Genomic DNA, 10,261 nt, shown 5'->3' with positions numbered 1-10,261 from the left:
GATAAGAGGGTGGAGGTGGTGAGAGGACGGCGGCGGTGAGACGGGCCATGGTTGAGAATAGTCTGGAAAGGCGGCCGGAGTGAGTGGAAGTGTGTGTGTGTAGGTTTAGGAGCACTCCGTTTGTATCATTTGTCTATACAGGTTCCCGCAATAAGATTGCTGAAGATTCTCAGATCTCGATGCAGGCGTTCCTCAACTGGCTGAATTTGCCCTCATTGTCAACCCGATAGAACCGAAACCAGACCCCGTCGGAGGCAATGCCATGCATGACGGCGCTTCTCTTGCTCTGCTCACGCTTAGCTGCAGACCCTATCCGTAAGGACGGTCCTCCATAATCACACTGTATAAGTACTGTGTCATGATTGAACGATATATTAGAATCTACCACTCCACACTCGGCAGATCATCCTCAAGCGGCATCTCCCCCTCCTCCTGCATCCTCAATGCCACTTTATCAGCCTCCGCCCACACACGCAAAATATTCCCCCCCACAACCTTCGCCACATCCCCATCACTCACCCCCCTCCTCAGCAACTCCCCCACCAAATCCGGGAACTTCGTCACATCCTCCAACCCCCTCGGCGTCTTCCCAATCCCATCAAAATCACTCCCAATCCCCACATGCTCAAACCCAATCAACTCCCCAATATACACCACATGATCCGCCACCCGCCCCAGCGTCGACCCCGCCTCGTCGAAATCAGGAATCCCGCTGTCATTCGGCGGGTCCGCGGCAACGCAGCTCACGAAGTCGGGCATGAAATTAATCATCACCACGCTCCCCCTCGCCTTGACGAGATGTAGCACCTCATCAGGGACGTTGCGCGGGTGCGGACAGAGCGCGTAGGCGCTGCTGTGGCTGAAAATGGGAGGCGCGGCGCTGCCGGTCCAGTCGGAGGAACCGCCGCCAAGAACGTCGAGCATGGTATCGCGACTGACGTGTGCAAGATCGACGAGGACGCCGAGGCGGTTCATCTCCTTGATTATCTTGCGACCGGCGGGGCTGACACCGCCCCAGAGGGGGGTAGATTTCTCGACGTTGCCGCCGGGGAGCTCGGTCACGGCGGCGTCGGCGTAGATGTTGTGGCAGTTGTGGGTGAGGGTTGCGTAGCGCACGCCGAGGGTGTGGTAGGTGCGTAGGGTGGAGGCGGAGTTGCCGATTTGGTGGAGGCCTTCGATGGCGAGGGGGGAGATGAGCTGGTGGGCGCGGAAGTGGGAGAGGGCGGTTGTGCTGTTGGGGGGGGGGGGAGGGGGTGGGGGGGGGGGGGGGGGGGGGGGGGGGGTGGGGGTGGTGGGGGGGGAGGGGGGGGGGGGGGGTTGGGTGGTGGGGGGGGGGGGGGGGGGGGGTGGGGTAGAGGGATTGGAGACGGCGGAGGAGGTCGAGCTGGCTGTATGTTGCTGAGACGGCTGGGGGGTGTTAGGATGTGACGATGGCTGAGGGATGTCGTCCTTATTATAGACTGGATCTTGCATTCCTGTGGCCTTTGGAGATGGGAAGTATAAAGTGAGGAGTTTCAAATAGGGAATCGGCCCAGCATCGGCATCCTCGTGCTTAAACAGTGTCTATTGCAGATACTTATGGCAATTGGACTCCACAACCAGGCAATGAGATGACACTTGAAGTAAATAATTCCACTTACAATGTGCATAATTCTCGTTTGAAAAATCAGAACCATTCTTAGGACAGGGAATAAATGCCGACCAGAAGGCACCCCCAACCTTGCCCTCCTTCAATCGCGGAAGGTCAACATGGGCTGGCATGCCCCCTTCCAAAAACATCTTCTGGAATTTCTCGTCATTGATGTGATTATTGTAACGCTCGCGGATGAGGATGGCAAGATCATTATGTCCATCTATCAGCGGCGTATGAGTCAAGATCTTGCTCGCTCTTTCTTCAATGGTAGGTGGCTGCCCCCAAAACGGCCACCCAAAGGCGGCAGTGGGCTTAGAAAATAACAGCACAGATCCAGTCAAAAGGAGGGCTCCATATGCAACTATACATTTCGACCTTCGCCATGGTGAGCCCCCATCGACGACGACCAACTGTTGCCGCTGATCATCGGCGTAGGACTCTACCTTTGGCAGAAGAGGCCTAGACTCCATCATGTAAAAAGGCTTATTTGCAATATAATATCGGGATATGATGATTTCCTAGTAGCTTTCACGTCAGCTCCCGATTCGTACAGTCACCTTTTTCTCTACGGTATACGCGTATACGCGCGTTTGTCTCATAAGTCACGTGTAACATCTGATCTTTTGCGTGCCTGAAACCTGAAAAAGACACTTCGGACGAATCGACGACTCTAAACTTAGACCCTCCAATTCCCCAACCTTGGAGCAGTGGCAGCCTAGACCCAAACGGTACATTAGCGAACGTGGACAACTCGTGCTGACCCGGGACCTGAACCAGACTTATAAACAACAAAACTGAATCGCGCAGAACCTGGCAGACGTCGCAAATCAATCGGCCGGCTCGAGGACAATCTCCTAAACTGTCGCTGGTGTTATTGCGGTTCTTGGTTCTGTCTGTTGTAACGATACCGCTGAGCGAAGCTTCACGAAACACAGCCCCATCTGAGGTCCCTTCCTATTCGACCTTCATAGAGCTGCCAACTTTGTTGATCTTTTCCTCGTCGCTCCTTTTTTTGCTAAAAACCACCCCTCCTGTACATATCAACCTCACCCCAAAGGGACGCGCGTCGCTTCAATCGACTTCACGAAACCTTCACCAGTAGTCGCGATCCCTCTCACGTGGGCAAGATGCCGGGTTTCGCAGATTCCTTCTGGTCCGCCGACTATGCTGGAGGCAAGTATTCGAGTGTCGCTATGAAATCAATTGCTAACTCAATTGATCAGGACTGGGAGTTCTCTTCGGGAAGCTTCAGCAGGGTGTCCTGGAAAACCAGCAGGTCCTAACGATTGCACGAATGCGAGCCGAAGCCGAAGACCTCTACGGGATGCGTTTGGGCGATATCGGGCCAGCGACTGACAAGATGACTGGCGGATTCACGAGGGATGACGGCGCAAGCCTCAAAAAGGCATACGATGGAGTCCGCAGTGAGATGGAGGAGGCGTCGAAGAACCACCGAAGGATAGCTTCGAGTATACGCGAGCTTGTCGTGAACCCATTCAGCCGCTGGTGCGACGCCCACGAGAATCGGGTGCAGTCTTCGCAAGACGATCTGCAATCGCGGATCAAGTACCACGACAAACAGGCCGAGTCGGTCAGGAAGCTCCGCAGCAACTACTTCAACAAGTGCCGTCTTGTGGAGGACATTGAGGAGGAGAACAAGCTTGCGTTCCAAGACCCATCAGGCCCGGAGGGGAGCCCCAAAGGAAAACAGAATATACCCGAGATCAAGGTGGAGGAGAATGATGAGGATGACGAGCCTCTGGAAATCGGAGACGAGATCTACCAGCCCGAGCAGGTTAAGAAGATGCTTGAACATGCCCTAAACACCGTGGCGCTTGGAGACACCAAGGTGCCAATCCTTGGCACTTATCAGAACACTACATCTGGTGCTGGTATTGTGGAATATCTGCAAAAGCACCTGGGTGCTACCACTATCAGCCATGCTGAGCGTGTTGGCCAGGATCTTGTGGACCACGGATTCTTGCGCCTGATTGGCAACGTTGGTAACACTTTTGCCAACAGCAGCAAGATGTTCTACCAATGGCGGCCACGGGCATTCCAGTACGCCGGCGTACCTGAGAAGAAGCAGACTCTGAACCGAACATTCTCTCTCGCTCCCAACTCCGACTTTGCAGAGTCGCCAGTTGTTGGAGCTGTTGGAGAGTACCTTTCCGGATGGAGCCTGGTTAACCAACATCCAAATGAGACCCCAGCTCAGCGTCTCCGAAGAGAAGCTGCCGAGGCGGATGAGAGATACAAGGCGTCTGTGCGAAAGTTGGACCTGCTAAGGTGCCAGCTCGAGGAGGCTATTATTGACCACCTCAAGTTTATGGAGCGTTGTGAGCTTGACCGCCTAAAGGCTATCAAGTCAGTTGTTCTTGACTTTTCTGGCGCAATCAGCAATGCCATCCCAAGTCTTCAGTCAACCGTCGACAAGATGATGCTCTACCAAGAGACCGTTCAGCCGCTGGGAGATCTCCGCTATCTCCTAGAGAACTACCGCACTGGTGGCTTCGCGCCGAAAGTCCAGATCTACGACAACTATTACAACTCTGCCGATGAGCAAACATTCGGTGTTGACTTAGAGGCCCGCGCTCGTGCTGATAAGAAGCGCGTCCCGAATGCTATCACCTCCATCCTCACATTCTTGGACAACCACTATCCGGACTTGGAAGGTGACGAGGCTAGACGAGGCATCTGGCTTGTCGATGTTCCGTTGCAAATCACTCATCGCCTGAGAGACGAGATCAATAACGCAAAGCCGGTACCAATGGAGACTCTCCAGCGCTATGATATACCCGTAGTAGCAAGCGTGCTCAAGCTGTACTTGCTAGAACTTCCTGGTATGTAAACTGAATTCTTGATCGTAGACTATTACTAACATCTTTTCAGACTCCCTGGTCTCTTCCCACGTCTACGAGATTGTTAAAACCATCTACAACACCCCCGCCTCAGAGTCGACCGACTCGGCCCGTATATCTGTACTCCAAAACACTCTCATCCAGCTTCGCCTCTCCAACATCGCAACCCTCGACGCGCTCATGACCCACTTCACTCGACTAATCGAGCTAACCTCAGCCGACGAAGCCTACACTGCCGCCCTCGCCCAAACCCTCGCCCCCTGCATCCTCCGCCCCCGCGCAGAGAACTCCCTAACACTAGAGGAGAAGCATTCCTACCGCCTCATCCGCGACCTCTTCGTGCACAAGAGCCAGATCTTCAGCGAACTCAAGCGCGCTAGCTCGCTCTCCCACAGCGCGAATAACGCCAACAATAACCGTCCGAGAGCGATCAGCACCGACGAGAGCAACCGCAAGGCAAACATGGAGGCTAGGACGCGCGCTATCCTCGCGGCGGGGGGGTCGAGGAGCAGAGCTACCAGCCCGGCACCGAGCCCGCGTGGGCATAGGAGGGATAGGAGTAGTGGGGGCCCGGAGACGAGGTTCCCCATCCAGACGTCGCCGACTTTGACGTCTGAGACGCGTAACTCGAGGGGCTCGCTTGGAAGCACTGTAAACAGGGCTAGCTTGGATATTCCGGGGTCGATCGATTCCATCTCCACTGGACCAGATAGCCACTCTGCGTCCAGCGCGCTGCAGCAAGCTACGAATGGAGTCAGTGATTTCAACTCATTCGGCGCAGGAGCGGCGGATGTTGGCGCTGATGAGGTAGGGGTGGAGAAGCGGAATAGCCTGGGAAGACCTAGTCACCCAGTAGTTGGGAGACTGGCGACGGCGCGGAAGCCGCCGGCGTCGAGTGCGTTGAATAGGTTGAGCGTTGGCGGTGGTGGCAAGCTCGAGCAGCCGGCGGGCGTTAGCCTCACTGATAAGGCTATGGATGACTGAGTTATGAATGATTGTTTGGGGGAAAGGGGCTACATAGGATGAGACGAAGGGCAGATGAACGTTTGTATGATATGATTTTCTTGCTGAAGCAGCGCCGAGGGGCGATTGCAATTATGATACCTTTGATTAAATCATAACTTTGTCAGATATTTTTAAGATATTGTGAATCATGCGGGGGAATTTGAAGATGTGAGATTATTTCTCATGTTTGAGTAGGCCAATTTTGTACGAAGTTACTGTGTAGCACAGAGACATTGGAAGACGTGGTACTATTTTGCGAACTGAGTCAGCCAATTCTTCATGAAGATATTGTGTAGCAAAAACATTTTAGAATACGATTGTATTCTGTAGACCGAGTTAATTGCTTGACATATCCTCCGTCGTTTAGCGTTTACGGATTGCAAGCTATTTAATTTCCGCCGGATGGCCGGCGGAACCTCAACAAGCGCGCGCGACTGATAAGCCCCAGCTTACACCTATTCCAGACATCTCTATTCTCTCTCTATACTTTTTGCGATGGAGTAGGTAGGAGGCTGTATTATTATTATATATGTGTATTCTATGCTATTACTTGTTCAGTTTCGTTACACACTCGTCCTTGTGCCCGTTGCGCCAACTCCTACTCATCGGCGCCTGTAACATCCCCTGACATGGGAATTGTGTAGCGTAACTCCTCACCTGAAGAGTTGTGCTCTGTGGCACTTTGGATGTTTCCCGTTATGTTGTATCGTGCACCGTTTTTTCCATCCTGGCGGTGGATATATTATATCCATACTCTGGTTATGATTGAAATGACTCCACAACCGCCATCCAAACACTCTTGGGCCACAGTCTCGGGTCAGGGACTTCTCGCATACCCCTATGTGAGCCGTCCTTAGTATTTTGGCAATGTTGTCCCTGAACCAAACACGACTAACCGTTCGCAGGCACTGCGGCACTAATCGTCGGCGGAGATGACACCAGCATCAATCGCATGCTTGACAGCAGGGTAGACGGCAAGAGCAAAGTTGCTCTGCCGCGCCAACACATACTTGACCGTAATACCGTTGTCACAATCAAAGTTTTCGATATGCTCGCTTTTATCCGGCTTGAAGGCATGAAGGATATACGACGTCGAGTAATCAATCTCCCAGTCCGGCTTCTCCACATCGCGTTCCATCTGCCCGATGTTATCGTCCAAATGTGGCATGAATAGCTTAGAGGCATCACTCAGTTTCCAACTCATCGGCGCGAACGCTACTCTTTCCAGGATGAGCACCTCTTTGTTCTCCGGCATCAGGCGCTCAGCAATCATCGTGAGCAAGCTGCTATCCCCATGCTTCTCCGACAGCGACGTCAGCAGATCATTGCTATGGGCCGTCCAGGCACCCGAATACACCTGATGCTGCTGCTCGACCCAGAGCTTCATCAACAACGTCCTCGGCCGCGACATCCACACCCCACTGTTCACCTGCCCCCCCTTCTGCCTCCCGACGACATTCGCAAAGCCCGACTCCCTCAACGGCTTCACATCGCGCAGCGCGTGCGCGTCCCAGTCAAGATAGATGCCGCCATGCTCGTAGACGGCCTGCGCGCGGACGAAGTCGGATTTATGCTCGAGCAGTGTTATGGGGATGCCCGTCCCTGTTGCAACGTCAGGGGCATTGACGCGACGCACGACGACGGCAGGAAGATTGAGGATCTTATGCGCCCACTTGCTAGGAGCTTTGTCGATGGGTCCGCTCTGCGCGCGCTCGATGGACGCATACGAGGCGTCGGTGTGGATGTAGATGAGGTCGGGACCGAAGTAGAAAGAGGCGGAGTAGATGGCAACGAAGTGCTTGAACTTGAACTTGATGTCGGAGTCGGGGCCGTCGGGCATGATATGCACGAAGTGCACGCGGTTGGGGATGGGGTTGACGGGCGTGGAGGCCGCGCTGGTGGGACACGAGAAGGTGCGCGTGGAGGGGTAGAAAGAGGTGAGGAAGTAGAGGATGATGCCGATGAAGACGGCGATGGGGGCGAACTTCAGCAGTGCCGCTTTGGCTCGCACCAGCACCGCGTTGCTGTAGCGCATCTTGCGGCTGTTGAGAGGTAGGAGAGGGGGAGAGTTGGGCGGCTTCATCCACGCAGCGTCACGCAGCTCATCGAGGGAAATCATTCAAACGGACGATGATTATACAAAGTGCGGTGAGGAGGAACTTCTGTTCCTAAATAACGCTTGTGTTACCTTCCCTCCCAGTGCCCCCATTTCGACACATCACCTCCCTTACTTCCTCGGAGACCCTTACGTCCTCAGGGACCCTTACTTCCTCGGCGATCTGTCCCTGCGAGCTTCAAAGCTGTCAGCCCAACCCACCTGTTCTATTTTCAGGGGCCCAGTTATTGGCCTAATGCTCTAAACGACGGCAATAGTGGACCTAACAGTGACGAGCACTGGCCCTCCCGACCCCTAAACTGCAGATCACATCCCTGTCCGCTTTAGTGACCGCCCTTCGAGGAGGCCGATCACCACCACTAGACAGCGGCTCAAATCCTTCTCTGTTGGGCGGGGCCATGATTCGAAAATCTCTCCTCAAACGAAGATGTGAATAACCGGTCGTAAAGGGGGCCAATGGCACGCGACACGGACACGGAGGGCAGTCACGCCGTCTCATCCCCCAAGTTCGGGGTTTGCAGTGCAGCTAGAGAACAGGCAGCCATAAATTGAACCCTCACAATGGCCATAAGTCGTTGCCTAATCCAGGCAGCAGTAAATGTACCATGTCGATCCAGCTGATCTGATCGAAATACGAGCGCGGCCCCCAAACGCTGTGGATAGGCACACTGGTAAATAAATTGCCGATATTGTGCATTTCGGCGATGTTCGTTTCATGAGTGTGGCTATGGCTTCACATCCGCCGCTGTTTTGAAGATATTTGTTTAATGGTTGATTGTGTTTCGTTTTTGTTTACATGTGATTGGATCCCGGCACTTGTGTTACTGTTGATCACTCAAGACACGAGAGAACATGAGAAGGCTTGCTACAGCACGCGACACACAATTCTTACTGCATGAAATTATGCAAGCGAGGCGTGGTATTCGGACCGGGCCGGTCACCGGGCCGGATAGCTAGTGTAGACTAACCTGTTCATCATTCGTTCGTCACATATCTCTTCTGCATTGTGGTGGTGATGTAGTCTGTTTATGACATTTGCTGGAGTATTTGGGGAAAATGGTGAACAACCTTCGATGATCTTTGGTGGATGCCGTGAATCTCGCCAAGAGTGACTGATTGTATTACTAAGCAATGTCTAAATCGACAGACAATCGATAGGAACCCATATAACCAGAATGCCGTCAAAAGTCACACAAATGCAGGATTTTCACCTAATAATTAGTTGCGTAGCAACCGCATAGCCACGTCAGAGCCTTTGAAATTCCTCCTATCAACGTGATGAAGCTCAGAGTCCATATTGCGCAAAGTTGTCCTCAATCTACTACACAGTTCCGGGTGGTCCGTGCCTATATGGTCTTGTAACAGTGCCAAGACCATACAGGCACGGACCACCCGGAGCTGTGTAGTTAGTCTTGAGCCTCTTGTCAAGTATCATGTCCTGAATCAGGTCGTGTTGGGAGGGGGTAAGGTTCGGTGCCATTGTATGTTACCCGAGATCGAAGTTGCGAGGGAGCAAATGCCCCCAAGTCCGTCGAAACCAACGCCAGCGAAAACACACCCGCACCTACAGAGGCCGTAAACTCCCCTCAGCTATACGCCAGTCTCAGGCTAATAGCTGCATGATATTCAGCTGGACAAGACAAAAAGTATTTCTAAGCTAGAGATTTGTCTGGCAGAGGTCAGGCTCAGGCAGCATGGTTCAGTTAGAGAAGGGTGGTAATGACAAGCTGGTCAAAGATCCAACAAACTTTCTGCTGAGCTTAGGGGTTTCTCGACGATGAGGATGAAGCTGACTTTTACTGGGGAATGTATGAAGCAATACGAGGCCACGAAATTGCGGCGGGTCTTCCTGGATGAGATGTCTATTCTAGAGCCGAGATGGGCCGAAATCTTCAGCGAGAGCCGGATAAAACGGGATCTCGATTATGCGGTTAATAACTGCGATGCTCCATTTACTGGGAGGAGCATTAGTTATTGGTGTGACGACGCTGCTGCGGAAAGACACAACATGCTGACTTTGGACGATAGAACATATGGGTATCATGGGCCAGAACATTCCAAGGATGATATAGTAGTATTATAGATGGTGATGTACGATATACCCTGTAGCGTAGATCATAATCTGCTCTTCTCGACTGTCTAATATAGGAAGGGATAGATGAGTAGCACGTAAGATACCATTTTCTTCCTAGTAAACCTTGACGACTGTAATACAAGTACATACATGTGATATTACAACACCTCTTCAACCGAAAATAGCACATCTCCCGGCTCTCTATGTCGATAAAACATAATGTTGCCCGAGCCAAATCGGATCCACGTTGGTAGAATAGAGTGCGATAATGGGTATCAAAACAATTTCAACGACGATTCGTTTGGCAAGACCATGTCCACAACCGTGGCCATAATTAAATACCTAAGCCACTTGTGAATCTTCTTAAGTATGTAGCATTTCCTACCGGAAATAGTTTCCTATTAGGCACAATAAGTTAGTTGGCATCTCGATCTCGTAAAATCGCCGGCTTTAATATGTAGGACATATGTTTTTATTTCCCTCCAACGTACAGTAGGTCACTTAGAAGGCTGCAATTGGCTAGGAAGAGTTAGGCTAAGACGCACCTTGTTGGCCGTTGTTAGCCGTTGTTG

At 52.4% G+C, this 10,261-nt stretch overlaps 3 protein-coding genes across 3 annotated transcripts; 1 reads left to right on the top strand and 2 right to left on the bottom strand.

The window, feature by feature from the left end:
• Positions 1–103: 103 nt before the first annotated feature.
• Positions 104–2,103, bottom strand: VE01_03236 (uncharacterized protein; the record flags this gene model as incomplete). Its single annotated transcript, XM_018272732.2, has 2 exons — positions 104–1,231; positions 1,703–2,103. The coding sequence occupies 2 exons, from the start codon at positions 2,101–2,103 to the stop codon at positions 382–384; spliced, it is 1,251 nt and encodes a 416-aa protein (XP_018131984.1). The 3' UTR covers positions 104–381.
• A 195-nt stretch (positions 2,104–2,298) lies between these two features.
• Positions 2,299–5,835, top strand: VE01_03235 (uncharacterized protein). Its single transcript, XM_059463514.1, has 3 exons — positions 2,299–2,806; positions 2,857–4,476; positions 4,526–5,835. The coding sequence occupies exons 1-3, from the start codon at positions 2,761–2,763 to the stop codon at positions 5,476–5,478; spliced, it is 2,619 nt and encodes an 872-aa protein (XP_059319838.1). The 5' UTR covers positions 2,299–2,760; the 3' UTR covers positions 5,479–5,835.
• A 580-nt stretch (positions 5,836–6,415) lies between these two features.
• VE01_03234 (uncharacterized protein) lies at positions 6,416–7,534 on the bottom strand (the record flags this gene model as incomplete). Its single annotated transcript, XM_018272730.1, has 1 exon — positions 6,416–7,534. One exon carries the CDS (start codon positions 7,532–7,534, stop codon positions 6,416–6,418), a length of 1,119 nt encoding a protein of 372 aa, XP_018131986.1.
• Positions 7,535–10,261: the final 2,727 nt, after the last annotated feature.

This window comes from Pseudogymnoascus verrucosus, assembly GCF_001662655.1.
Source record: "Pseudogymnoascus verrucosus strain UAMH 10579 unplaced genomic scaffold scaffold_12, whole genome shotgun sequence".
Taxonomy (NCBI): Eukaryota; Fungi; Ascomycota; class Leotiomycetes; order Thelebolales; family Thelebolaceae; genus Pseudogymnoascus; species Pseudogymnoascus verrucosus.
The sequence above is the reverse complement of the archived record's forward strand: the minus strand, read 5'-3'. Positions and strand labels throughout refer to the sequence as shown.